Below are 27,920 nucleotides of genomic sequence, written 5' to 3' on the forward strand. Positions count from 1 at the left end.
TGCAGGTGTGAAAGCATTGTATTACAATGGGTACTCTGGGTTATTTTTCGTAATAGTCGGTAAATCAGAATAAGGTGTCATGATATTTTCATTTTTTTTCCTTTTTGACAAATGTGGGTATGTTAGAAATAGGTTAGATATACAACGGTAAATTTTTTTTTTGCCAATTATAATTATAGTACCCAAAGTCAATTTTTTGCATGTTTCGTCTAAGGATTAACATGGAGAATTCCAATTAGTAATATACAAAGATATCCTTGTGTTCCAACTCTGGTCTTTTGCTCCTGAAACACCATTTTAATTTGCACGAACTGCATGTTGTTTTCCAATGAGCCAGACAACATAAGAGGAGGGGAAAAAGTACTCCCTCCGTTACAAATTGTAGATCGTTTTAGTTTTTTAGATATATATTATATTTAAGTGCATATAAACATCTATACGCTTCGAAAAGTTTAAACGACGTACAATCTGAGACGGAGGGAGTAGAGGTTGGTGGAATAATTGGCGCCTACTTTCTGCCACCATGTTTCCTAATGGAGGTACTCGTGCTCTACACCTATACATACCCAAGTAATGGTGTCTGGACCAAATGATAGGATCGTTGAGCACCATGCAATTAGCATGAGCGGGGGGCCCACCCACTAGCAGCTAAACCCTGCTGTGCTACCACCTCCCCGCCTCTCCACTCACTCACCCCTCTGTGCTCTCAGGCCACCATATATGCATGCAAACGGATGCACCACATCTCAGTCGCTCTCTTCTCTGCTATACATAATAGCAGCTTCATCGCCCTTCCCTCCTCGATTCACCACCCTCCTCGATTTACCTCCACTCCACAGCTTCGACATCTCCCTCGTCAATTCCCTTCTCCTCCCTGGTGGAATCCAATCCGATGCGGCGGCCACCATCGGCACCACCACCATTGCCAGCCCAAGTGGCGGCCTCGTGAGAGGTTGGCAGCGAGCCAAGCCTAGGAGACGGCATCGGTATATCTCGGAATGTGCTGCCTCCCAACACCCCCGGCCACCGCCTATAAAGCCATCGCCATGGCTCCCCCTCCCCACCCCCGCCAGAGCTAGCTAGGGATCGATCTCATCTCTCACTCGCCCGCTCGTCTCCCACCGAGCTCCATCGCCGGCGCCGGCGAGACCCACCAGCAGCTAGCCACATGGTGAAGTTCTCGAAGCAGTTCGAGGGGCAGCTCGTCCCCGAGTGGAAGCACGCCTTCGTGGACTACTGCCTGCTCAAGAAGGACCTCAAGAGGGTGCAGCACGCCCTGCTGCTCATTGGCCGTTGCGAGGCGGCGGCGGCAGGCCTAACCGCCGCCGCACAGCAGCAGCAGACAAGCGATGACCGGCACGCGGAACGTGTTGTTGCTTCCCTGTCCCAATGGCTCCATGCTGCCGGTCTCTTTGGCTCCTCCAGCACGCCCAAGGATCACGGAGTCATACACGTACGAAACTGACGCTTCGATCAAACGTGCACACGTAGTCACGTGTACGTGACACACCCTTCTCCGATTGTTAGTGAATCTTTTGCGCTTTTTTGTTCGTGTCCAGGTGCACCGCCGGAAGCTGGCGGGGCCGGCGGCGAGCAGAGGAGGCGGGGACGAGTACGAGACGGAGCTGCTGGAGCCACTGGCGGCCGCCGACGACAACGAGGCGGCGGCGACGCGGGAGTTCTTCGCGCGGCTGGACGCGCAGCTCAACAAGGTGAACCGGTTCTACAAGGGCAAGGAGGAGGAGTTCCTGGAGCGGGGCCGGTCGCTGCGGAAGCAGATGGACATCCTCGCCGACCTCAAGGCCGCCGCCAGGGAGGACACCACCACCAATCCCTCCGACTCCTCCGTCGCCTCCGGCGGCTGCTCCGGTGAGCACTTGCAAACCGATCAATTGCATTTCCCACAAATAGGGTAGCTAGCTCTGATCAGCAGGCGATCATGGCCTCCGCCGCCGCAAGCCCGCAACAACCAGCAACACGGCCGCGCGCGGCCGGCGTAGCTAGCTAGCGTGCGCTCGTCGTCGTGTCGCGTGGCCGGTGGCGAGCGAGCTGAGGTAGCGTGAGACGAGATGTCACGTAGGCTCGCGACCGGCGCGGCGAATGGGGGCGCTGGCCGGTGGTGCCTGCTGATTGGTGAGGTGAGGCCCACCGTCCATGTCCATGGATGATGCTGGATCAGACGTTTGATGAGCTTTGAGGCGTGTGAGCAAGAAGTCACTAAGCTCTGTGCCCAGGAATATTGGCTCTCTCTCTTTTTATCGTGTGGGTGTCTTTAGTAGTTAGTCGTGTCTGCATTTGGCACGACACATATTGTGTTGTTATCCTGACTTTGCTTTTAGCGTCTCCTGGCGTCTCTTTTAGGCTCGTTTGGTATGGCTTAGGGGTTCTGGTTTTGTATCTGTAGTAGTACTGTAGCAGATGGAGCCGAATCCGCAGGAAGCTATTTTTTTAGAGCTTCACCGGCTTCACCTTCTTCCCAATTCATTTTGAAGTCTTGGTATCCATTCCGACTTCGTGCTACTGTAACGCACAGTGCTAAACAGTGCGCGTTACTGTACCATGCCAAGGGGCCTTAATATTTGCCGAATTTCATTTTTTTAATTTTGACGATGGATCCGCATTGACAGTACATTAGCAAAAGCATTAGTAGCAGATAACATCTGGATGCCTCGCTCCCCTGATTCTTCTAGAAAGAAGATAAGAGAAATAATGCAAAATTCCGTGCATTATTTATGCTGCTAGAACATGACTCTTGAAAAAGCAGAATTTCTTCCTTCAATAATAGTACACACAGAGCATCTATATTTTATTATCACGATTTCTGATCAAATTATCTTTCAACATACTTTTTTAGATTATTCATTTGATGTCATCTTCTTTTATCCTACTGATGAAAACAGAGGATGAGTCCACACGGTACGCGATGACGTCTGAGACAGACACGGACCAGCTGAGCGAGCAGGAGGCCACCACACCGACCAAGGACCCCGGCGTCACGGCTCAAGAAGACCGGCAGATGGATCTAGAAGGTTCTGGAACCTTCGGGAGGTCGGCGAGCGGCTGCGGGAGGAAGAGCCTCAAGATCAACATCCCCCTGACCAACCCCTCCCGGACGATCGCCGCGCTGGCGGACATCCTGCGGGACGAGCTCGCCGCCCAGTCCGGCTCCAAGAAATGCAACCCCGACGGCGGCGTGGGGAAGCACGGCGTCAGCAAGACGAAGCTCCGGCACGCGGAGAAGATGATCAGGGGCGGCTTCGTCGAGCTCTACAAGGGCCTCGGCTACCTCGCCACCTACCGGTAAGCTCCGCGCATTCGTTTGTGCGTTCAGGTTCAGAACTGCTTGATCAGATTGATGCTGATTTTTTTATATTTTTTTGGCAATGAGCAGGAACCTGAACATGATGGCGTTCGTGAAGATCCTGAAGAAGTTCGAGAAGATCAGCGGGAAGCAGGTGCTCTCCGTGTACCTCAAGGTGGTGGAGAGCTCCTACTTCAACAGCTCTGACGAGGCACGCACACGGTTTGCTCTGTTCCACTCTCTGTCTCTGCACCGCTATCTGACTGACAGAGAAAGCTCGCCGAACTTGCTATTCTGAATGGAACTGATGACGAGACGACATTCTCGCTGCAGGCGCTGAAGCTGATGGACGAGGTGGAGGAGATCTTCGTCCGGCACTTCGCCGGCGGCAACCGGCGCAAGGCCATGAGGTACCTCAAGCCGGCGCAGCGGAAGGAGTCCCACTCCGTCACCTTCTTCACGGGCCTCGCCACCGGCTGCTTCGCCGCGCTCTTCGTGGGCTACTGCGTCATGGCGCACATGGCCGGGCTCTACCTCTACACCTCGACTCCACGCGGGCGCGGCGGCGGCGAGGCGGCGCGCTACATGGAGACGGCGTACCCGGTGCTGAGCATGTTCACGCTGCTGTTCCTGCACCTGCTCCTGTACGGCTGCAACATGGTGGCGTGGCGCCGGTGCCGCGTCAACTACGGCTTCATCTTCGCGTCGTCGCCCGCCGCTGCCGGCGGGGAGCTCCGGCCCCGGGACGTCTTCCTCACCTGCGCCGCGTCCATGGCCGCTGTCGCCGGAGCCATGTTCGCGCACCTCGCGCTCGTGCTCAGGGGATACCACGCGTCGCCGCACGTCCAGGCCATCCCCGGATTCTTGCTCCTGGTGAACCCTCTATCTACTACTGCAATTGTTCTTATTCTGATGGTCTCCTGATCGTGATCACTAGAGGCTCATCAAAGGACATTCTCCATATATGCTCCTGCAGCAACTGCACCTGATCAAGAATGGGAATAATGGAATGTGTTCTGTCGATTCATGCAGGTGTTCCTGCTCCTTCTGTTCTGCCCTCTCAACGTCGCGTACCGTTCGAGTCGGTTTCGGTTCCTCAGGATTATGAGGAACATCATCCTGTCACCACTCTACAAGGTACAGCATCAGCAGCACTTGCAGTTATTCATTCTGATAAGCCTTATCATAATCTTCTTGGACCCAAACTGGGCCAATGTTCGTTCAATTTGTTTTTAATTTTTTCAAAAACTGGGCCAATGCATAGCCTGATGATCTTTGAACATTTGCAGGTTGTGATGGTAGACTTCTTCATGGCCGATCAGCTATGCAGCCAGGTGCCTATGCTAAGGAGCCTGGAGTACTTGGCCTGCTACTACATCAGCGGGAGCTACATGACGCAGGATCACGGCTACTGCATCAACACCAAGCAGATCAGAGACCTGGCCTACGCCGTCTCCTTCCTGCCCTACTACTGGAGAGCCATGCAGGTAACAGCAAGGTCTACCACGCAGTAGAGTCCGTTCATCTTCATGAACATTCCTCAGTCTCTGCAGTTTCTGAACTCTGGATGTCTGAAAAACGTTTATGCATTCATATCTTCTGTTCCAGTGCGCGAGGCGGTGGTTTGACGAGTGGGACACGAGCCACCTGGTGAACCTGGGCAAGTACGTCTCGGCGATGCTCGCGGCCGGCGCCAAGGTGGCGTACGAGAAGGACAAGGGCCTGGCGTCGCTGTCGCTGCTCGTCGCCGTGTCGAGCACCGCCACGGTGTACCAGCTCTACTGGGACTTCGTCAAGGACTGGGGCCTGCTCCAGCCCAACTCCAAGAACCCCTGGCTCAGGAACGACCTCATTCTCAAGAGGAAATCCGTATACTACTTGTCAATGGTACGTTCATCAGTTCATCGCCGTGCATGCAGAGAAACTTGTAAAGCGAGGTCAAATGGCTTCAGTTGCAGTGCAGGACAATCTGCTCTTTCAGAGTTCAGACAGCCTGTTAAATTGAGAAATCAACAACCAAAACAGAACTTTGGTCATGCAAGAAAATCACAAAGCTTACATTTTACAATCAGTATCCAATACTAAAACTTTCGGCATCATGGTCTAAATGGACGAAACATGCTATTTGTTCTGCACTAGTAGTGAAGAATCACGTTCCAGATAACCAAAGGCTCAAGTGAAATGTTCTCATTCCTGTCTGAACCTTTTTGCAGGGACTGAACCTCGTGCTGAGGCTTGCCTGGCTGCAGACCGTGATCCATCCAAATTTTGGGAGCTTGGATTCTAGGGTCACTTCCTTCTTCCTCGCGGCCCTCGAGGTGATCCGGAGAGGTCATTGGAACTTCTACCGGTAAGAACTTGCAATTTGATGGTTGCGCACACAGTCTCATCCTTGAAAAACAACACATCAAGGGTCTGAACCAGTACATGAAAATTTTTCAGGTTGGAGAATGAGCATCTGAACAATGCGGGCAAGTTTCGGGCGGTAAAGACGGTTCCACTGCCTTTTCACGAAGTGGACGAGGACTAACGTACTACTGACCATGGCTAGATCGAACAATTGTTTCTTCACCATTCTGCTGAATTTTTTTCGTAGTGAAGAACTCGAGAGGTGGAGAATTGTTGGGAACCTTAGCTGTTTATGCTCGTAGTAGTTCCTTCAGGATGCTGAAAAATCATTTGTTCGTTCCTAGTAGATGCGTCAATGTGTAAATAAGAAAGGCATCGCGTTTCGCAGTGTTTTGTCTGACCAAATGTGAGCCTTTTATTCCAAGATAAACGAAAAAATGGGTACAAAAGCATGTCAAAATTATCACAAGCCACAATCCAATGGTTCCTATGACAGATCCCGCGGGTAATCTCACCGGTCTATGATGGTACAACAAGAACAGCAACAGCGGAAATAATTAAATCATGATCTGGTACACTGATATATGTATATATGGATCTCTCTCTTGGATTTACCACGCTAGCGATAGCAAAAGCGCAGCCATGGCGGTCTGCAGGACGGCGACGCCCCAGTGCTGGTGCTGCCGGCTGCTCGCGTTCTGCAGGAAGAAGAAGCAAAAGCATTAGTGATTATCAATTGATTTTCTTTTCCGTGCTAGTTCCTACTATAAATAGGGAAGAGAATCTTGTGTTTTAGCGTCGTGATCCGTGCATTACCACGTCGAACGCCGACGGCGCGGGGCCGGACACGTCCTCGAGATCAGCGGGCGACGGCGCGGCGGGCGCCGGCGGGCTCAGCGGCTGCGGCGCCTCCGCGGGGGCCTCCTTCTTGCCGTGCTGCTTCCTCCTCCTCTTGTGCTTGTTCTTGCCCTTGGACGGCGCCTCGGCCGGCGGCAGCGTTGCGGGCGCCTCGGCCACGGGCGCGGGCGTCGCGGGGGGCAGCGTCGCGGGAGCCTCGGCCGGGGGCGTGGCCGTCGGCGGAGGCGCCGCGGCGGGCGGGAGCACCGCGGGCGGCGTGGCCGGCGGCGGCGTGGAGGGAGGTGGCGTCACGACAGGGGGAGGCGTCACCGGCGGGGGCTTGGCCGGCGCGACCGCGGGCGCGGCCGGCGGCGGCTTTGACGGCGGGACCGGGGTGGCGGCCGGCGCGGGGGTCGCTGGGGTCGGCGGCGGGTTGGCTGGCGCCGCGGGGGTGGCCGTGGGCGCGGGCGCTGCCGGTGTCGTCGGTGCAGCAGGTGTCGTCGGCGCAGCAGGAGTCGTCGGCGCTGCCGGTGTCGTCGGTGCAGCTGGTGTCGTCGGTGCAGCAGGTGTCGTGGGCGCAGCCGGTGTCGTCGGTGCAGCAGGTGTCGTCGGCGTCGCAGGGGTCGTCGGTGCGGCTGGTGTCGTTGGCGCTGCCGGTGTCGTGGGCGCAGCCGGGGTCGTGGGTGCAGCAGGCGTCGTTGGCGACTGCGCCACGGCGGCGCCGAGGTGGAGCGCGAGGACGGCGGCGAGCACGGCGATGCGGCGCCATTGCCGGAGCAGCGGCGGCGCGGCCATGCTGTTGGCGCGGTGCGGATGCCGAGCTAGCTCGCTGACGGGAATGCGGTCGATGGATCTCGCGCCGACCGATGAAGCAGGTAGCCGGCGATGGAGGGGAGTATATAGCGTGTCCGTGCGCGCGCGCGCGCGCGCGGGCGGGTGCGGTTGGGAAGGACGTATACTAGCTTGGGAGTGAAGGGAGTCGGGTGGCCGGGTGGGCGTGCAGCGCGACGCCGACGCGAAAGGCGACGCGACAACGGCCTCCGGCCCCGCTCGCAGACCGGTGTGCACGCTAACTTGCATGCCTTATTTCTTCTTGTTGTTTACAAATAATTTAACCAAACCCATTAATTTAGATGACCAAAATCAAGTACTTGAGCAAAAAGAAATGCGTCTTCTTGCTACTAAGAGCTTTTACATGTGTACATGAGCAAGGTAGCTTGTGCAGCGAGAGAACAAGGACACCAAACACCTTTTTTGCTGTCTCGGTGGCCTTTTCAAAATCTTTGCTTCAGAACATGTGATGGTGCAAGGATACGTGGTGGGTGCATGTAGCCGTATGTGTGTATTCCTACTACGCGGTACTGTGCACACTGTGGTCAAGATCGGAAAGCAATGATTCGGACGTCTTGCGAATCACAGTATGGGTTGGTCATTATCTGCCCATACAAGTACAGCGTTCATATGAAATGACTTAATTTCCGCTAGATCAAAAGATAAAACCAATACAGGTGCTCGCATTTTCCGATTTAACCAGCGTTATTTTTTCAGATGCGCCCCTCGATTCCCATTTCTGGCCGATGACGACGAATTGACGATGACAACAAGGATCGTGGTTGCTGTAGCGGAACGATCTCCAGGAAGGGGACAGTGACAAGCGACCAGCACGATCAGGTCTCAGCTGGTTCACCCCCGCATCCCTTCCAGCTAGTCGATCAAGTCGCTTGCATTTCACGATCAAGTCAGCTTGCATTTCCAAACGGCCGAATTTTAACTTGTGGCGGGCGTTACACATCTATGTACATTTCCAGCTCATGTCACCAACGCAACGCAAGCTAGCTAGCTAGCTCGCCGTGTTGTTAGGTCTCTTTGCGGTTTGGTGGACGTGTGTAAGGTGACACGTCGCTGCACGCTCTGCTCGATCGCTTGCTCCCCACGGGAGCGTTGCCCAGCACGCACACAAAAGGGAGAGCGCATTCCCCTTTTACGGGCTGCCAGCGTTGCGTCCGAGAATTCGTGTCCTCTCATCTCGGTGACCAGGATGTATAAGAGGGCGCCGGACCATCAGGTCGTGCGTCGACCGGTCGGAATTACTGGGTAGCTCGCCAGTCATGTTCCTCGGCTCCTGCTGCTCGCTTCCTCTTCTCTTCCTAGTGCCTGGCTGGCAGTACTCCAGAGAGTTCTGGAACCTTTTAGGAAGAGTGCTAGTTTGATTTTCCTGGTTCCTTTTTGAATGGCTCTCGCTTCGCTCCACTCCCCGTTGAGCTCCGCCCCCGGTCCCCACGACCACCCCTCACCGGCGGCCACCCCGGCACCGGTGACTACCAGCCCCACATTGGGAGGATCCCCCTCCCCGTCCCGAAGGCTTTCCCCCTGCGCGGAACCCTTCTTCCCCGGGGGGACTTCCGGCGGTCGGGGCAAGCAGGTCCGATGGCGGGATGAGTCCGGATCTGACTCGTCCTCCTACGGAGGCTCCCCGCGGCCGTCCTACCGCGACATCCTCCTATCCAGCCCGCCCCCCCCCCCCACCTGTCAAGGCTCCTCCCCCATCCCACCCCACCTCGCCTCCCCCGCGCCTCCTTCCCCCGGTAGGGGACGTCGCCCCGGGGCCGCGAGGTGCCGGCCGCCGCCCCCTTGGGCGCCGCGGCCAGACCTCTGTGGCCCCTGGGCCCCCTCCACGAGGCCGTGCCCCCCCGGCTGTTCGATCTGCGGCCGCTCCTCTGCCCCCTCCCGATGCTGCGGCGGATGAGGGTTGGACTACAGCGGAGAGTCGCCGCACCCGGTCCAGGAGGCGTCGGCGTCAACGCCGTGCGCAGCGCCAGTTCTTGGAGGCCCTCAATCCCCGACCTGCGGCGAAGGGCATCCCGCCGGAGCTTAATGGTCGATGCCTCAACTGCCTTTCCTTCAGTCACCTCATTGCCCAATGTCGTCGCCCCATCCGCTGCTTCCGGTGTCACGGGTTCTGGCACCTCGCCCGCGACTGCAAGCGACCGCGCAGTCCGGCCAGCTCCGCCTCCTCCGGCGTTGGGGACGAGCGCCGCTTCGTGCGTGCCCGGCGGGATTCCCCTCCGACGCCTCGCGGGCGCGACGCCGGCGGGCGCACTCCCTCACCGCCTCTCCTTGGAGCTCGCTCGGCGGACGCCCCGGCCCCCCGGGCGGTTGCGGGGGGTGGCAATGCTACCTCCCACCCGCGTGGCTCCCTGACCACATCATCGCTGCAGCTGAACCCGCCGCGGCCCCCGCTTCACGAAGGGCCGTCGGGTTCTGGTCCCCCCTCAGAAGACGACATCGGCAACGAGCTCTTCTTCGACGACTTCCCTCCCGATCACCCTGATTGCCGCCCCGGGGAAGTCACCTGCTTCCTATCCAGAGATGCTGCTATGGATGCGGAGGAGGAGCGACTGCGGTTTTCTCTTCTGGCGGCGGCTCCTGGGGCCCCGGCGGATTTGCCGATCGAGGGCTTTCGCCGCGCGATTGCTGAATTGCCGGTGGCTGGGTCCGACAACTTCTCGGTGCGCCAATTCTGGCCTGAGAGTTTCCTGGTCTCCTTCACGTCGCAGCGCGCCAGGGACGCGGCTATGGATGCGCGGTTCGTGCAGGTTGGCGATCTCCGTTTCTCCCTCCGCCCCTGGACACGGTTGGTCCGGGCGAACGCCGGCTCTTGCCTCTTTCGTGTGTCTCTGGAGCTGGATGGCATCCCTGCGCACGCTTGGTGCGCCCGCACAGCTAGGAAAATCCTTGCTCCTGGTTGCTGGGTGGAGCAGGTGGCGTCTGCTCCCGGTGAAGGGCTGAACCTGCGGACGATGAAGGTGCAGGGATGGACTGACGACCCGGCCCGTATCCCGAAGCGCTGTAGGCTCTGGATTGCAGAGCATGAACAGCAAGTCTCTTACGACGACCCGATGATGCAGAGTATTTGGGGGAACCTTCCGCCTTACCTAAGGCTGAAGAAAGGACTTTTTTACGACGTCGTCATCCGGCTTCGCCATGTTGCGGATTTCCGCTCGCGCTCGCCGACTCCATCCCCTTCACCTCCGTCCAGCGATGGGGGGTCTGATCGTGATGGCGACCCCGACCGTTTCGCCACTGGTGGGGGCGGAGTCGGACCGCGGCTGCACGGCTTCCCCACGCGGCAAGGTTTCGAGGACGGCTCCTTCTTCGGTGGGGATGATGTCGCTGCTTCGGGCTCTGGCACCAGGCGTGTCTCTTCGGCGCCGCCGCCGTCCCGGACGCTGCGGCGGCCTGAAGCCCCTGTGACGGCGAGCCCGGCGGCGGCCTCTCCTCGACCTCAGCCACTCGTACGTCTTCTTGGCGGGTTGGACCCCGGTGTGAGCGCGTCTGGCCTCCCCGTGATCACCCTCGCTGCCTCGGCTTTGCCCCGCCCGGTTCGTTGCAAGTCGCCGCCACGCCCGGCCGCTGTGGCACCGCAGGGTGGTGAGCATCGGGGGCCAGGTCGCCTTGGGAGGCGCCCTCCGGCGGACCTCACACCCGACTTGTTCCCGGCCACCTCGTCTTCTTTGCCCCCGCCTCGTGATGATCCAATGCTGCTCGAAAATACCATTGTATCTCTGTTGCCGAGGGACCAGTCGCCTGTATTGGATGGGTTTGGAGTTCTGCAGGCCTGGGAGCATCCGACCCCTCCCTGCACGTATTCCAGACGTCCCCGTCGCTCACCGGAGTTGCTGGTGGACCCCTCTCTGTCTGAGCTGGTGCCGCCGACGCAGGCGACGTCTACGCCTCCGGAACCTCAGTTGGAGTCACCACCATCCCCCTCTTCCTCCGTGGTGGCGCGGGAGCGAACTGAGGCCTTCCTCCACAGTGTTCGACTGCCCCTGGATCCCCCGCTGGCGGAACGCCCCCTGATCCATGCGGCGCCGCTCATCACTAAAGAGACGCCCCGCCGTAGCAACCGGCTCGCCACCAAACCCCTCAATGCTGCAGTTCGCCCTTCCCGCAAGGGAGAGATCCTCGCCATGAAGAAATTGGGTGTTCTGTCCCTGGATGCTGACGACAACTGCGCCACTCCCCGCAATTTTGACAAGTTTCTGTCGTCCTCTGTGCAGCCCCAGCATTTTGCTGCGCTCCGCGACATCCTTCCAATGGCTAACGGTCTCACTGACGCCCAGCTTAGGCACCTGGTGAGCCAATCTGAGGTGATCAGCGTCTAACGCTGCTGTTGTACCCTGCTGACTGGGGCTACGTTTTCTAATGGAAGTTGCAAATATAAATATGCTGGTGTGGAATGTCCGCGGCCTGAACGCTCGTTCCCGTCGCGATGCTCTACGCTCTGTGGTGTCCGATTCGAGGGCGTCTATCGTTTGTATTCAGGAGACTAAAATGAGTGTTATCTCACCTTTCACTGTTGCTGGCATGCTGGGCGGCTCCTTCTCGTGGTTCGACTATCTACCGGCCAAAGGAACCAGAGGGGGCATCCTGATAGCCTGCAAAAGCCCAGATGTTTCTTGTGTGCGTTTGCATGGGGGACGCCACTCCTTAACCATTTCAGCTCTAATACAAGGCCATGACATGCCTTGGACACTGACTAACGTCTACGGACCTCAGCCAGACAGTGACAAAGTTGAATTCCTCGAGGAACTGCGCTTAGTTCACTCTCTGGCCTCGTCTAGGTGGCTTGTTGTGGGGGACTTCAACCTCATCTTGCGAGCATCGGAGAAAAGCACCTCCAACATTAATCGTCGCAATATCGGTCGCTTCCGGCGCTTCGTGGATGATGTCAACTTGAAGGAGATCTACCTCCAGGGCAGAAGATATACATGGAGTAATGAGCGACAAACTCCGGTTATGGCACAGCTTGATCGTGTTCTTGTGTCTGTGGATTGGGAAGTTTGCTATTGCTTTGCAATGCTCCAGGCTCTTTCGACGGACATCTCTGATCATTGCCCACTTTTACTGGCGTCCAACGCCAGCTATCTCCCCAAGCGTCGCTTTCACTTTGAACCATGGTGGGTTCGGATGCCGGGATTCCTTGAAGCGGTCCAGGGGGCCTGGGGTGGGCCGACGGCCACGAACGACCCGTTCATCTCCCTTGACCAGAAGCTTAAGCGGACCTCCAAGGCGCTGCAGCAGTGGAGTAGTAGGAAAGTGGGCGATGTCAAAGTGCAGCTCATGATAGCCAGAGCTCTAATCCTGTGGCTGGACCGGGCGCAGGAGGTCAGACCCCTATCACTAGAAGAAGCTCATTTGAGGAGTCAGCTCAAATGCAAAGTCCTTGGCCTCTCTTCCCTCGAGCGCACCATTGCACGCCAACGGTCCAGGCTTCTCTTCCTAAAAGAGGGTGACGCCAACACTAAATTATTCTACTTACATGCCAGTCACCGCACGAGGAAGAAACATATAGCTAGACTTGAGCACAACGGTGTCACTGCTATCACACATGATGAAAAGGAGCTACTCCTATTCAATTATTTCATGATGATCCTTGGAACACCTTCGTCCAGAACTGAGGCCATTGACCTTGCTTCGCTAGGAGTACTGCCTCTGGACCTTGATCCCCTGGAAGCTCCATTCCCTGAACAGGAGATATGGAGAACCATCGTCCAGTTACCTAAAGAGCGTGCCCCCGGGCCGGATGGCTTCACCGCAGAGTTCTATAGAGCGGCTTGGCCGGTGATCAAACGCGACGTCCTTGCATGCTTTGACGCGCTCTACCATGGGGCTTGTATCCAGTTTGGCCGGTTGAACAGCTCGCTAATCACACTTATACCGAAAAAACAGGATGCCACCTCACCTGCTGACTACAGGCCTATCAGCCTGGTGCATAGCTTTGCGAAGTTAGTGACGAAGTTGCTTGCTAACCGTCTTAGCAAGGAGCTCCATAATCTGGTGGATGTTAATCAGAGCGCTTTTGTCAAGGGAAGATCCATCCATGATAATTTCAAGTTTGTTGAGCTTGCTGCGAAGACTCTACACAGAAAAAGAAAGCCAAGTCTGCTAATCAAGCTCGATATCTCTAAAGCTTTTGACACGGTGTGCTGGCCATTCCTTCTGCAGGTCCTCCAAGCGTGGGGCTTTGGGGCTAAATGGAGGGACTGGATTTCTGTCCTGCTGTCTTCGGCCACCACCAGAGTGCTGCTCAACGGCTCCCCCGGTCGACTAATTGATAATGCTAGAGGGTTGAGACAAGGCGACCCCCTTTCGCCGATGCTTTTCATACTTGTCATGGAGGTTCTGCACCGGCTACTCAGGAGGGCAGCTGAGCTGGGTGTCCTCGCCCCTCCAGCAGACAACACCATCTGTCATCAGTGCTCGTTGTATGCTGATGATGTGATCATTTTCGCAAGGCCTGTGGCTCAGGATGCTATTGCCATCAGAGGGATTCTGGATTTTTTTGGTAATGCTTCTGGACTCCGTACAAACCTGCAGAAGTGCTCCATTGCCCCAATTGCATGCAGTGACCAGCAAGTAGAGAGAATCCGAGGCATCTTTCCAGCTCAAGTGGTGGGTTTTCCTATACAATACCTTGGTATGCCACTGTCAGTGCGGAGCCTTAGGAAGAATCAGTTCCAGCCTTTGATTGATAAGGTGGCCAGCAAGATTCCGAACTGGAAGGCACAGCTTATGAACAAGGCGGGGAGAATGACTGTGGTCCAATCGGTTCTGACGGCCACCTGCACCTATAATCTTATTTCTCTTGACATTCCAGCTTGGGTCTTCCAGGAAATTGACAAACTCCGAAAAGGATTCTTGTGGGCTGGTAAGCCGACTGCCAATGGAGGGCAATGCCTTGTGACCTGGCCAATTGCCTGCCGACCTAAAACAGTGGGGGGCCTAGGTATCCAAGACCTTCGTCGGGCTTCGGTGGCTCTGAGATTGCGCTGGTTGTGGTTCAAGAGGACCGACGACCGGCGGCCTTGGAAATGCTTGGCCAACACACTGGAAAAGAGCAGCACTTTGAAAAAAGCCTTCCAGATTTCCACCCGGGTGCAACTGGGCAGTGGGAACACCGCACTTTTCTGGGAAGATCAATGGCTGGACTCTCTATCTCCTTGCATTCTTGCTCCTGATCTGTGCCTAATGGTCAAGCCTCATGTCAGAAGAACAAGAACAGTGGGGTCAGCTCTCATGGAGAAAAGTTGGATCCGGGACATCGTCGGGACACTAACAGTGTCTGCAATTTCACAATATGTTCAGCTATGGCATGCTGTATCCAACGTCCAGCTCCAGGAAGGAGTTGCATATAGGATTGTGTGGCGTTGGGAGAAGTCAGGCTCATACTCGGCAAAATCAGCGTACAATTTCTTCTTCGTGGGGTCTGTTCAATCTCCGGCCTTCCGATGCATCTGGCGAGCGTGGGCTCCCCTCCGAGTTAAACTCTTCATGTGGATTGCTATAAGGCAGCGGCTCTGGACCTCGGCTCGTCGTAAGAAGCATGGGCTACAAAACTGGGACGACTGCTGTTTATGCTGCCAGGAGCCTGAGACCTCAGATCACCTGCTTGCAACCTGCAGTTACACGCAGCAGGTATGGCACGTAGTTGACCAACTGACCGGAAATGCCTCATCCTTGCCAGCTGCCGGGTCTTCACTATTGGACTGGTGGTTACTCCGGAGACGAGGATTTCATGGTGATAGGAAGCGAGGATTCGACTCCACTTTCACCTTAGTCTCCTGGCTCATTTGGAAAGAGCGCAACAGTCGGGTCTTCGCCGGAAACACTCAACGGACACCGCAGCAGCTAGCAGATGCAGTCGCGGCGGAAGCGGCGGCCTAGTTCATGGCCGGGGCACTCTGCCTCCATAGTGTGGGTTGGTGTTTTGCGAGTCAGTGATGTTAGGCCTTAAGATCTTTTTTGGTAGTTCCAGCATCATGTAATTGGCACTTTGTTCTACTGACCGTGTGCGTGTGCCCGGTTTAGACCCGCGTTGTATTAGTACTTTTATCTCTTCTTAATGGAATGATGCGCAGCTCTCCTGCGTATTTTAGAGAAAAAAAAGAGTGCTAGTTTCCTTTTCAATTAACGCTAAATTGTTGGCGTGAATTTGCCTTCGGATACTAAAATGTGTTGTCTGTTGATTTTACGGAGTGGATACTAGATTGCAGGAGCAAATGCTGTATGCTAAAATGCAGGAGTATTGAGAGAAATCAGGATTTTGGATCCGTCTGAAAGAAGGGTTTCGATCTAAGGCCCATTTTTCCAAGAAGAGTTGACACCAGTGCCCAGCCGAAGAGGTTGTGTATGAGCTGGGCCGTGGAAACCACAGCGGCAGGCCGTCCGTGCAGCACCAGCTCGATGAAAACACAGGCCCAAATCTCCGCCGACGGAAAAAAAATGTAAAAAATAAAACCTTATCATGATCTCCGCTCCCCCCCAAAAAAAAGAGAAATAAATTTAATCTCATCGTGATCGGCGACTTCGTTCCGTTACGCCTCGTCTCGTCTGCCAACGCACCACGGCGTGGTCGGGACTCTAGGGAAGCGAGCCGTGCCCGTCTCTCCGATCCCCTCCACGCTCGCCCCCATCCCCGCCGCCGCCGCTGACGCCGTCGGCGAAGTTGATACCACCTGCACAGCAAGGTGGGGGCATACACAACACACCAATCACCCTCTCAGCCACTTCGCCCGCAACTGCCCTCACACAAATTTCCCGAAATCTCCGCTTCCTCCTCTCGTGTCCTCAGCTAGCCAGCTCTCTCTGTCGCGCGCGCGTCTTCTGGGCTGCTCGCCGCCGCCGGCGCGGCATCTTCTTCTCCGACCGATCAAACCCATTGATCGATCATGGCGTCGTCGAGCGCGGCGGCTGCTGCTAGTGACAGCCAGGGCGGCCTGAAGGCTCGGGATGTCTGCATCGTCGGCGTCGCCCGCACGCCCATCGGCGCGCTGCTCGGGTCGCTGTCGTCTCTCCCGGCCACCAAGCTCGGCTCCATCGCCATCCAGGGTACGTCCCCCTCCCTTGCCAGTCCCTCGTCTCCAGCGGATTGGCTGCGCCCATAACAACCCATTAACGAATCCTTCCCTGTGTGATTCTTACCAAATCGGCAAATCCCAATGCGTCAGGCGCTCTCAGGAGGGCGAATGTCGACCCGGCGCTCGTGCAGGAGGTGTTCATGGGCAACGTCCTCAGCGCCAACCTCGGCCAGGCCCCGGCGAGGCAGGCCGCCCTCGGCGCAGGCTTGCCCAACACCGTCCCCTGCACCACCGTCAACAAAGTTTGCTCCTCAGGAATGAAGGGTACTACTACTAGCTGCTAGTTGTTAATTGATTGTTAATTACCCTTGCAATGTGGAGGCTTATCCTGGCACGTTGCCACCAACTTGTTGCAGCTGTCATGTTTGCGGCGCAGAGTATTCAGCTGGGGATCAATGACGTTGTGGTCGCTGGTGGAATGGAGAGCATGTCAAATGCCCCCAAATATGTGGCTGAAGCAAGGTTCATTTCTATTCCCAAATCCCAAGCGATAGTTATAGGCTGGAATGATTTTGTTGTGAGCATCCTCTGTTGTAGCTTGTGTTTATAATAAGCGGGTGACAATAAAACACAGACGAGGATCACGATTTGGACATGATGTCCTGGTCGACGGGATGCTGAAGGATGGCTTGTGGGATGTCTATAACGATTTTCCGATGGGGATGTGTGCTGAATTGTGTGCGGACCAGCACTCAATCTCAAGGGAGGAGCAGGTTGCTGCTATTTCCTGGCTTTATTTATGAATTACAACCTGTTATATCCTACTACTTATTAGAGTCTAATCGTGGCAGTGACTTGTTCTTTCTTCTAGGATTCTTATGCTATTCTCAGCAATGAACGTGGAATAGCAGCTCGGGACAGCGGTGCATTTTCTTGGGAGACTGTTCCTGTGCGTGCATAATTTTGATTGACCAGATAACTCTTTTTGTGTATTAAGTTTTGATACCTCAATACATGGTACTAATCTCAGACATTTGTTGTTTCGCAGGTTGAAATTTCTGCTGGTAGAGGGAGACCACCAGTAGTTGTGGACAAGGATGAGAGTCTTGCAAAGGTAATCCTGAGGTCTAGCTAATATGATTGATTTTGGTTGTTACAGATTCAAAAAAAGGTTATGTAATGTCGGAATGAAAACGAAAGAGCATACATGAAGACATTCACATTTAGCAGTGGCTATAACAACAATTAACACAATTTTTTTCTTGTCATATTTGACGTGATTCCTTGGTATCCTATATGCAGTTTGATCCAGTAAAGTTGAAGAAACTTGGGCCAACTTTTAAGGCAAATGGTTCTGTAACTGCTGGCAATTCTTCTAGTATCAGGTTTGCTTCTTTGTTACTCTGAACAGCCGTATATTATCAATATAAGTAACATGCAGCCAAACTCAATACTATACCATATTCTAAAATAAGCATATGCATTTAAACTAATTTATATTGAGTTTATAACTGAAATAATTCTATTTAGTACTATACATCTTTTGGCATTGTTCTGATTCTTTTAAAAACAAGAAAGGCTTCAGCCGACAACAAACAGATCTGAGCTGGTCAGAATTGTCCTTTTAGTTGCATTTGTTATGCCTTAAGCTAGTTATGTAAAATAAGATCTGATTTGATTCGATTTGCATCTATTCTTTAGTTGAGCTTGTTAGGGCCTATCCCTGTAATGGTGATCATTAAGCTATATTAAAACTGGAACCCCACCCCCCTCTCTTTAGTCTCTAGTATGCACCCTCACATATATCACTGCCATGCCTCCCTTTCTATTCCTCCCTTGCCACAGGCTTCTTCTCCCTTATGTCTTCTTGTTGCTCCTTATTAATCTAATCATCTCAGTCTGTAACAATACTCCTTGTCGTTGCATTTGCTTGTTGGATGTATACCTGTACCACTGCTTGTTTGTGATCAGACCACCTTCTGCAGGCAGTCAAACATGTTGCATTTCTTGACCAGTGAAAATCGCAGGAACCAGTTCTGCTTCGTTCTAGAGTACCGATGCTAGATTATTCGAGAGTGTCTGGGCTGACTGCACAGAAGTACTGCTGAAATACTATTGAGCATTGAGAGCTTGATTTTACAGGGGATACATGATTGTCAAGACACTATTCAATTGAGTAATTAGAAGGAGCTGGTATCATCGGGTGGGGAACTTGCAGCATGCTGCCAAACTTATTTTTTATTCCTAGCCAACCCTAATTGGCCCTGTAGGTTCTGATCCATAACATACAATTCGGAATTTGTGCATAAAAAGTAGGTATTTAATGCATATTTCATTATTGATTCGAAATAATAATTAGTACCCTGGTCCCTCTGTTCCAGTTTTGAAATGGAGGGAGTACATGGTTAGCAAATGAGGCAGGACAAGATGGGACGGTCCAATTTCTTTTATGGGATGGTCCAGGGTTTTTGGATGATAGTGATCCCAGTAATATGCATCTGCCCTCCACAAAGGACTCTGCTGATAAATCTAAATGACTTCCTAAAACACAGTGTTGCCATTGTCACTGTCAAAGAGCTAGAACAAGTAACAGAGCTGCAGAAGTAATATGCAGCTACTTGACTATTATTGAGGGATCTTCTGTTCTTTTTTTGGATGATGTGTTGGTAGTTGCTTTTATCATAGAGAAACCACATTTCAGAACCAGGACAGCTGATGCAAGTGCCTATTCTAGAGGGGAAAAACAAGGAACAAAAGGGATGCACCTGAGTTTATACAACGGTGGTGGTGCAACTTGCCATAGGAGGTAGAAGCAGAATCACTGCTGGCTTTGCTCAGCAAATCAATTCCAAAGCGTATCTAGTACACGAGAAGGATCCCTATGTGTCACGATTGGTGGAGAGAGGGTTACCTGCCATCATGCTCACTTGCTCAGCTGTGATTTTTCCTATTTCAATGTTTGAACTCTGCTTTTCTTTATGTCTAATCTAAATTAAGCTTGTTTGGGTGATGTGTGATTCAGCAAGTGTAATGCCATCCTTATCTGTCAATGTGCAGTGATGGTGCTGCCGCAATTGTCCTTGTAAGTGGAGAGAAAGCTAAGAATCTTGGCCTTCAGGTTATTGCAAGGATCAGAGGGTATGCTGATGCTGCTCAGGTAACTTTTGCTTGTGCCTGTCAATGCCCCTAAAATAGCATTGTCTGGCAGAGAAATCTCACATATGTAAGATCTTGACCTGTTGGTTTTTATGTTACTGAGGAAAACAATGCTTTTGCCTAGCACAAATGCCTGTTTTCCATTCAGTGGTGCATCACTATAGTCCTAGTTATCTTGTAATCTTGCTTACTGTGACATGTTACGTTGAACAATTTTTGTATGTTTTGTGTGAACTCCTTACAAATGCAGGCACCTGAGCTGTTTACGACAGCTCCAGCTCTTTCTATTCCGAAGGCTATATCAAGTGCGGGTCTTCAAACTTCACAAATAGATTATTATGAAATAAACGAGGCCTTCGCTGTATGTTCTTGACCTTTTCAGTTTCAACTGTCAACACTTAAGCCTCCAAGTCCAGACTTAACAATGCTTCTGGTCATTTGCAGGTTGTTGCATTGGCTAATCAGAGGCTTCTTGGTATCCCTTCTGTGAGTCACAAAACTTTACTTGTCTGTATAATTCAGCAGTTAGTATTTGTATTTGTATCTGTGAATGATCTCATAAATGTATGCACATTTCAGGAAAAGCTAAACTTAAGTGGTGGTGCTGTTTCGCTGGGCCATCCTATTGGTTGCAGTGGTGCACGGATTATAGTCACTTTGCTTGGGGTATGCTTCTAGCCCATGTATAGCTATGATGTATTATTATTTACTGCAAAATATGCCCTGTTTAAGCACATAAACATTCCCGTTTCTTCCTATCACATTTGCAACACTCCCATTTGGTTTTCTTTAATCAGAATTTAATGAACATACGGTGGCAGGCTAAGATATTTCTTGCTTTATCATGTCACAAACCACCCTTTTCACTATATTTCCAGCCATGCCTCAGAGTAGTTCTACAACTTCCATGTTTTGCTGATACAGGACGGCAAGAATTGTATAAGTTGAGAACTTGACCTATTGAATAATGTTAGCTTACACTGTGTGGGCGGCCATTTTCTTTTTGTGCAGTTCTGTTCAAATTTGTTTTTGTATCCTTATGTGCACACAAAGTAATTTTATATTTTGCTGCCATCTATTTTTCTTCTTCTAAATGTGTCATGTTTAATAGTTTGACTTGATGGCATGGTGTGTGTCTTTGTTAAACTTGTAGCTTTATTTGCTCTACAGATTCTTAGACAGAAACCTGGAAAATTTGGTGTCGCTGGAGTTTGCAATGGTGGTGGAGGTGCCTCAGCACTAGTTTTAGAGCTCATGTAAGCTCCTATGGTGTTTATTCATCACACTTTTTCAAGTCTTCATTTCTTTATTACGCTTATGATCCATTTGATTTTTTTTCAATGGCAAATAATAAAACATTCATTAATAAGAGTAACTTTCAGTACTCCTCGCACTACATTTTTTCCACCTGCAAAGTTATGTTGTCCATTAAATTGAAAAAAAAAACACTCAATAGTTATTTGGGCTACTTTCTTAGCTTCTGTGACATGGTGCAGGCAACCCTCTTCGCATATTCATTCTTCATTGTGAAGTTGGTGCAAGCAAATTAGCAGACATGAATTGTATACTATGTTTTTATCACTGTATCTTTTGTCATTTGTAGGGGGGATTAGTTGGTGTTGTATATGCCAGATGTATGGTAGAAGAAACACTGTAAAATAAGACTTGTGCTACAAAGCACAGGGCACTATCTTGTACCTTCTATGGCAAGTATAGGCGTATAGCAAATGAAAATAACAGAGGGGCAGAAGGATAATGTACAGATACAGGCACCATGTTACTAAAAATAGCAATGGGTACTTAACAACCTGTCATGGTAAAGATTTTTGTTTACCATTTTATGTTATCTGAGTATAAAGTTTGCATCTTACCCCGTGAAGAAGATAAGAAAAGTGTTCAGCTTTTACGAGAGGAAGTTACTCCTTAGAGCAGCAAAAAAAAAAAAAAGTTCATGGGACAATATTATCTTTAACAGGCATAACAAACTGCAATATTGTGACTTGTTCCCCCAACTTGGAACATAATGATCAGATCTGAACGTACGACCCATCTCTTCATCAGCTTTTATTTTCGAGAATAAAGATAGTTATCCAATGGGGAAAGTGCAAAGAAAGATCCTGAAGGCAAGTTATGAGCCTGTCATTGTGTTAAGATAAGGTTAAGAGGAGCCGGGCCGAAATGTACTAGTCCCCAACAATGATTGAACCCACGCTACAAATCAGCCCAAGCTTGCAACTGAAGCATTGCAGACTTACAGATATTTGTTAGAACTAAATGCTAGGACCATCTGCCTCATCTAGACCGTACAAATTCAGCAGTTCTCCGTCAAGAGAAAAAAGGTTCTTCAAAGTTACCCTGTTTGAAAGGACTCGTGTCTTGATCGACCATCTACGACCTGCATAATTACACTCCCCCAGAAATAGATTAGCCCGCTAATCACTACTGTTCATCGCAGCACAATTATCCTGTCGACACCGTCAGCCACTGAAGCTGTGCCGTGTCGGTCATGGCATGCGTCACAGGAACGGAACCGGAGCCGGTGCTCCTGTTGCCTTTGCACATGCCACGTGATCCCATGATCAGTAGGTGGCATCAGTGGCGTCCAGTGTTATATATGCATATCAGATGGGGATGGGGTCTCGTCTCCATGAAGCATCTTTCTTCCGAGTCAAATCCGCCGTCCTGCGCGCGTCCCGCCTCGCCTCCCCTCCCATCCCCTGCACTGCACTTGCGAGCTGCGAACCACCTGTAAAGGGCGCATGATTAGGTTAGGGCCATCCCCAATTGCGGATGTCCCCCCTCATCGAGCCATCCCTTCGGTTTCTCTTCAATTTCATCCGCCCAGTAAATTCTACGAACAATTTGTGAATAAATAAGTGAAATTTAGAAAGAGGTAATGGCATTTGGCGATATTCTAGGAAAGTTCAGACTTCAGATATTTGTGTCAACACCAGGTGTGCGTGCGTTCCAGGTTCGATGTTCTCCTTGTTCTAGCATCGGTGACGCACGAGCTCGTCGGGTTTACGCAGACGATGGTGTCGCGCACGATTCCTCGTCCCTGTCAGATCTAGATAGACGAAGTCACCACTCACCAGGGATTCCAAGCAGATTGGATACCCTACCAGGTATAGCCAAGAAGCTGATGCGCACCTCTTTTTTTTTTTCAGATAAGAACCAACTCAAAAGGGCACACATCTGAACAAACTTTGCTCAAAAGCTCAAGCTAAACGAATTATCCCTGGTCCCAAAGTCGAGATTTCTGAAGCACTGCTGATTACAGAAATACTTTAAAATCTGCAAAATCAACAGAGCATTCACTAGTGGCTGAACGCACCAGTTACTCCTCAGCAGTTAACAAGCCTTTGCACAAGGAAGCAGATCTCACCACAACATCTATGTTAGTGGTAGACAGGGATGGCGAAAGAATAATCACGATTGATCCACTCAAAGAATCACACGAAGTAAAAGGTCGACACAAAATGCCCTACCTAGTTGTTTTTGCAAAAGAAAAAAAAAAGCCCTAGCTAGTTAGATTTACGAATTTACGATGACCAAGATTACAATGGCCTCGAACCGGAGGCATCAAGACCTCTACTCTGGCTGTTCCAGCTGGAATGGCTGAAATCGGTCGTGAAATCCTGGCTGCCGAACGCCATCCGCTGGAACAGCCTGATCTCGGCCGTGTTCGCAACGTTGAACATCTCGCTCTTGCCTGGCTGGACACCGTTGGTTAGATCCACGTCAGCTAGGCTATCAAGAACCCGCACCACCTGAGAGGAGAGGAAAGCAGTGATAAATTTTTTTTGTCAGATTCTGGTTTCAGAACATGTGCATGTACTTTCTTCTTCAATCTTATATGGATATCAAGTTTTGGTTTGTTGAGATGTGCATATTCTCTCTTTCTTCAATCTTATACCTGACTCATCCTGGGTCTCCTGGATGCTGAATGCCGAATACAAGCTGCAGCAGCCTCAATCATACGGAACAATTCGACTTCGTCGTAGTTCTTATCGAGTCTGGCGTCCACCAGCTCCCCTACTTTGCCACTCTCAAGTGCTTGTGTCAGCAATGGCCTAGCCTGCAAATAACTACGGTGTCAAGAAATGTTTGATTGTTGCAAATTAAAGAACGAAAGCAATCCTTCACTAAGGGGTTACAAAAACATAATATCAGAAATTCACAGAATCTGTTCTCAATAGCTGGTCCCCACAGCACTATTTCTCCCTTGGTTGGCTGACTTGATGAATTACCTTTCTATCACAATTCAAGAGTGGGATGTGTATCTGGCTGACTATAGTGTTATTAAACTCTCATACCGAATTGAATGTAACCAATGAGCAAGTCTACTTAACATTTTGAATATGGAATAGCTCAAGATAATGCTTAGATTTCCTTTGCTACTAAAGGGCAAGAAAATTGGAACCTCTTAATGCATTAAATTAACTGTTATGCTTACCCACTCAACAAGGCTCTCATCACCCAATGGTTTTGATGCATCAACAGGCTTTCGACCAGTAATAAGCTCCAAGAGAACAACACCGAAAGAGAATACATCTGATCTCTCAGTCAACTTGCCACTTGATGCATACTCTGGAGCCAGGTACCTAAATGAGAAACATGCATCAGATTATAAGAAAATTAGGATTGTTCTCTTGGGCTTGTCACTGCGTTACTTACCCGAAAGTTCCCATCACCCGTGTAGTTACATGCGTGCAAGCATCCAGAGCTAACCTTGCAAGACCAAAATCAGCAACCTAGCAAATGGGCACACATCCATTAGTAACAACACCAGTATTATTAAATGCTTTTGAAGATATGTAGAAAGCATTGTTACCAGCGCTTCAAAGTTATTGTCCAGTAAAATATTGGAGGATTTTATATCTCGGTGGATTATTCGTGGATGACCTGCCAAGGAAAAGAATTAAGCAACAAAAGATAAGACTTGTGCAAATTATCACACAAATGTAGGAAAGAAATGAGAGATATCATTACAGTCTTCATGAAGATAGGCTATTCCCCGAGCTGAGCCGGCTGCGATTTTAACCCTAGCTGGCCATTCCAAAACCGGCACTCCGCGTCCTATGGTGACAGATCAATACAATTATACATTAATTTATTACTCCAGAAAAGGAACTACAAAATTGCTCCCGCATGATAATAAAAGCTTACAACATACCATGAAGATGGTAGTGCAGTGTGTTGTTAGGCACAAAATCGTAAACGAGCAATCTCTGGTCATCTGAAATGCAATACCCTACTAGAGAGACTAGATGCCGATGATGCACGCGGCTGATAATCTCCACCTCCGCATGGAACTCACGTTCTCCCTGCCCACCACCTTCTTTCAGTTTCTTAACTGCGACCTCTTTTCCATCAGCTAAGCAACCCTTGTAAACTGACCCAAACCCACCTTCCCCTAGCAGGTTCTGAGCTGAGAACCCATTTGTGATCTGATACAATTCCTCATAAGTGAAGAACCGACAGTTGCCCATACTGAACTCTGGCATTGAATCTTTCGATTCAGGACTCCCAGCAGTGAAGTTTGTTTTAGCTGAATACCCTGGATAAAAAAGAGTTTTAGTTGTTCAGTTCATCATCACTCAGGTAATATAAAGACTGATCTTAACTTTTAAGGTGTATAATTGCTGTGAATGCACTTGATTAAATTACCTAGCACTTGTGTGGGAGATGAGGCAGGTGAAGGCATTACGAATCCAGCATGGTAACCATGCACTCTCCTCCGTTTCTTCTTGTACCATAATGCAGCTCCAACCAAGCTAAGCACAAGAATGGCAACGACGACACCAATGCCTGCCTTTGCACCCGAACTCATCCCACCACTGCTTCCTGAGGAGCTGCTGCTCTGCGTGGCTGGGCTTGATGATTTGTTGGAACCCCGGTCCCCGTTGGTTACCGGGCTGGCTGGATCAACTGCCGTTGCTGGGGCTGGCACCGACGGTGTACCAGAGCCCGGCGTCCCTGAAGGCGAGGGGCTAGTGGGAGTAGGGATCAAAGGATCTCCAGAGGTCGGCGCAGGGCTAGCTGGAGAAGGTTCGACAGGAATTCCAGAAGGTGGTGGTGCTGGCTGAGTTCCAGGCTTCCTTGGCGGCCGATGATGCCGTGGTGGAGGCGGCGGCACTGCTGTCGGCGGAGTTGGATCAGCCGGTGGGTTGGGAGCTGGCAAATTGGATGGTGGTGGTGATGCAGCGGCAGGCGGGAGTATAGGCGATGCCTTTGGCGGGGCGGCCGGTGTAGGTGGTGGTGGCATTGCAACCGGCAGCGAGGGTGGCGGCACTACGGCTGTTGGGGCTGGTGGCGGAGAGGCAACAACTACCGGCGGCGGCGGCACAGCGGCAGGAGGAGGCGGAGCCGAGGAGGGCGGTGGAGGAGTGAGCTGCGGGGGTGGCGTGGATGCGGAGGGAAGGGGAGGGGGCGCCGCCGGCGAGGAGGGAGGATCGGCCGGGGTAGCATTGGGCTGCGTCACCGGAGCCGGGGAGGCCGGCGTGGGTGTTGTGGTTACCGGCGACGGGGTTGCTGTGGACGGCGGCAAGGTGGCCCTGATGGTGCCCGGGGAGGGCGAAGGCGAGGACGCCATTGGAGCCCAGAAGGCTGGAGCACTACAGCGCCGTCACTGCTGAGCTGCTGCCTTCTTGGTGGAAATGGACGCGCCAATCATGGGACACGCCGCAATTCAAGGGACAATCGAGCCTCCCACGCGAGAAAATCTCGCGGATTCGCGCAGGAACGAGTCGAAATTGCTCTCCTTTCCTTCCTCCTCTGATCCCTTCCTTCTCTCTCCTGACGCTGCAAGAACGCGGAGGTGGTGAAATCTCACCTCGACCGCCACAAGAAACAGCTTCTCGCTCAAATCAGCAGGCGCAACACTGCATTAACATGGCTCTCTTCAGCACCAAAAGCCGACGCATAAAATGAATTCAAAATTTCAAATCCTCCAGAAAGTGAGTCAAGATCCCACCTTTCTCACGGATGCAGCAAAGAAGAAGACGCAGCGACGGAAGACTGAAATTCCGAGAGAGAAAAAAAACAGAATCCTGAAGAAGCAGGCACCAAGATTAGCTTCAAGACGGAGGCGGACGCGGTGGGTCTCTCAGATCCGGCAGTAACGCGGTAGCATTGAAGGCGAGGCGGAGGTAACGGCAAGAACAGCAAGGAGAGCAAGCGGACAAGACGAGGACGACCTCTCTCCTTTCTCTGGCTTCTTTTCCCCCTTTCCTCTCTCGCCTCTTCCCCCCGAAATCCAACGCATGTGACTCGCTGTACCTTTGCAGAAATCTCTCCTGGCTGCAAGGTCACCACCCTGCCCGAGTGGGAATGAATTCCAATTTCCACTCGTCTCTTCTAGGGGAGAGAGAGAGAGGGAGGGAGGGAGGGAGGGAGGGAGATCGTATCGTGCACTGTCAGTGTGTCACTGCTGCCATGGTTCATGGTTGGGTTGGAAAAAGACTGCCCTCTTTTCAACTTTGGCCCCTGACTGTTTTGGGATTTAACATTTCTCCTTGCGATAGTGATCTGTGAGCTGTGAACCTGTGACGCGTTTTTAGGGCTTTGGGTGCATTATTCTCCATGTATTCCTATTTGAAGTAGAAGCACATCTTTCGGTTTTCAAAAAAAATAGAGGAAAGGGGGAAAAAAGGCTTCTTCCTATATTTCAGATTAAAGGCAGGATTCCTGTTCACCTAAACTGCATCAAGAGGAAATTCTTAGCAAGGAAGTATTACTACAAGCCCTGATTTGTCATAGACAAGGAGCACTGGTGGTTGAACTAATGACCTGAACAAGGGTGACACTGATACTCCGGCAGGTCAAAGAAAACTATCAGCAGGTGAATGTTGTACATCATCTTAACTCTATCTAAACCACATGGATAAAGTTAAACGAATTTCACATGGTCCCTCACGGCCTCACTCCTCCTACCTTGTTAATAGTAGAGTTAACTTATCCAGAGAGAGAAAAAAAAACATATTTTTTGGAACAGTTACAAAGCAGGAAGTTCAGAAAGGTTTCTTCATATGCTTCGTTTTCTGTTTAACAACAATTAGGTGACAAAGAAGACAAAGCACATTTGGAGTTTAGCTGTGCCCAACAGGTGTGTGCACATGGCTGCGTTTTATGGGTCTCCGGATTGAAAAAGCCCTTTTCCCCCCTCTCTATTTTCAGATGCAGGATTGCGCGTTTGGACTTGCCTGCCAGAATTTGACCCGGAAATGTCTCGTGAGTTTTTAAAACGGTTAGATCAAAATGTTTGACATTTTTTTTCATATCCAGTTTCCAGGGGCCAGAACTTTGCCATCAAACATCGGTGCATGTGCTGTCTGAAGTAGTACATGAAAAGGAATGTTCATGCATTGCCAAAAGCCATGTCTGATGAATGTCGTTGTTGGTGAATTTGGTTCTGT

The 27,920-nt window shown here is 51.5% G+C and overlaps 4 protein-coding genes across 4 annotated transcripts; 2 read left to right on the forward strand and 2 right to left on the reverse strand.

Annotated features, from left to right (window-relative positions):
* Positions 1-708: 708 nt before the first annotated feature.
* LOC117858986 (phosphate transporter PHO1-1) lies at positions 709-6,055 on the forward strand. Its single transcript, XM_034742149.2, has 10 exons — positions 709-1,453; positions 1,560-1,869; positions 2,901-3,300; positions 3,392-3,512; positions 3,635-4,174; positions 4,334-4,438; positions 4,591-4,788; positions 4,910-5,188; positions 5,515-5,651; positions 5,744-6,055. The coding sequence occupies exons 1-10, from the start codon at positions 1,169-1,171 to the stop codon at positions 5,829-5,831; spliced, it is 2,463 nt and encodes an 820-aa protein (XP_034598040.1). The 5' UTR covers positions 709-1,168; the 3' UTR covers positions 5,832-6,055.
* Positions 6,056-6,088: 33 nt separating this feature from the next.
* Positions 6,089-7,392, reverse strand: LOC117858987 (uncharacterized). Its single transcript, XM_034742150.2, has 2 exons — positions 6,467-7,392; positions 6,089-6,348 (listed from the first exon to the last, which is right to left on the reverse strand). Exons 1-2 carry the CDS (start codon positions 7,280-7,282, stop codon positions 6,262-6,264), a joined length of 903 nt encoding a protein of 300 aa, XP_034598041.1. The 5' UTR covers positions 7,283-7,392; the 3' UTR covers positions 6,089-6,261.
* An 8,460-nt stretch (positions 7,393-15,852) lies between these two features.
* Positions 15,853-21,324, forward strand: LOC117858102 (acetyl-CoA acetyltransferase 2). Its single transcript, XM_034741103.2, has 13 exons — positions 15,853-16,378; positions 16,498-16,671; positions 16,764-16,869; positions 16,982-17,120; positions 17,219-17,296; positions 17,396-17,461; positions 17,650-17,732; positions 19,405-19,504; positions 19,754-19,864; positions 19,948-19,989; positions 20,083-20,169; positions 20,674-20,759; positions 21,000-21,324. The coding sequence occupies exons 1-13, from the start codon at positions 16,219-16,221 to the stop codon at positions 21,031-21,033; spliced, it is 1,266 nt and encodes a 421-aa protein (XP_034596994.1). The 5' UTR covers positions 15,853-16,218; the 3' UTR covers positions 21,034-21,324.
* A 1,594-nt stretch (positions 21,325-22,918) lies between these two features.
* Positions 22,919-26,924, reverse strand: LOC117858578 (proline-rich receptor-like protein kinase PERK8). Its single transcript, XM_034741665.2, has 9 exons — positions 26,480-26,924; positions 25,174-26,387; positions 24,680-25,063; positions 24,496-24,582; positions 24,338-24,408; positions 24,181-24,257; positions 23,960-24,107; positions 23,420-23,581; positions 22,919-23,273 (listed from the first exon to the last, which is right to left on the reverse strand). Exons 2-9 carry the CDS (start codon positions 26,096-26,098, stop codon positions 23,061-23,063), a joined length of 2,067 nt encoding a protein of 688 aa, XP_034597556.1. The 5' UTR covers positions 26,099-26,387; positions 26,480-26,924; the 3' UTR covers positions 22,919-23,060.
* Positions 26,925-27,920: the final 996 nt, after the last annotated feature.

Source organism: Setaria viridis, chromosome 5 (genome assembly GCF_005286985.2).
Source record: "Setaria viridis chromosome 5, Setaria_viridis_v4.0, whole genome shotgun sequence".
Lineage (NCBI taxonomy): Eukaryota > Viridiplantae > Streptophyta > Magnoliopsida > Poales > Poaceae > Setaria > Setaria viridis.

Excerpts from the sequence above, each read along its gene's own strand:
- LOC117858986 (XM_034742149.2), top strand. The coding sequence starts at position 1,169 with ATGGTGAAGTTCTCGAAGCAGTTCGAGGGGCAGCTCGTCCCCGAGTGG. Across the intron at positions 1,870-2,900 it reads CGCCTCCGGCGGCTGCTCCG|AGGATGAGTCCACACGGTAC; the intron begins GTGAGCACTTGC and ends TGATGAAAACAG. Across the intron at positions 3,513-3,634 it reads ACTTCAACAGCTCTGACGAG|GCGCTGAAGCTGATGGACGA; the intron begins GCACGCACACGG and ends TTCTCGCTGCAG.
- LOC117858987 (XM_034742150.2), bottom strand. The coding sequence starts at position 7,282 with ATGGCCGCGCCGCCGCTGCTCCGGCAATGGCGCCGCATCGCCGTGCTC. Across the intron at positions 6,349-6,466 it reads CGCCGTCGGCGTTCGACGTG|AACGCGAGCAGCCGGCAGCA; the intron begins GTAATGCACGGA and ends TTCTTCCTGCAG.
- LOC117858102 (XM_034741103.2), top strand. The coding sequence starts at position 16,219 with ATGGCGTCGTCGAGCGCGGCGGCTGCTGCTAGTGACAGCCAGGGCGGC. Across the intron at positions 16,672-16,763 it reads TTGCTCCTCAGGAATGAAGG|CTGTCATGTTTGCGGCGCAG; the intron begins GTACTACTACTA and ends AACTTGTTGCAG. Across the intron at positions 17,121-17,218 it reads CAATCTCAAGGGAGGAGCAG|GATTCTTATGCTATTCTCAG; the intron begins GTTGCTGCTATT and ends TCTTTCTTCTAG.
- LOC117858578 (XM_034741665.2), bottom strand. The coding sequence starts at position 26,098 with ATGGCGTCCTCGCCTTCGCCCTCCCCGGGCACCATCAGGGCCACCTTG. Across the intron at positions 23,582-23,959 it reads ATGAGAGCCTTGTTGAGTGG|GCTAGGCCATTGCTGACACA; the intron begins GTAAGCATAACA and ends AGTTATTTGCAG. Across the intron at positions 23,274-23,419 it reads GGAGACCCAGGATGAGTCAG|GTGGTGCGGGTTCTTGATAG; the intron begins GTATAAGATTGA and ends CTCTCCTCTCAG.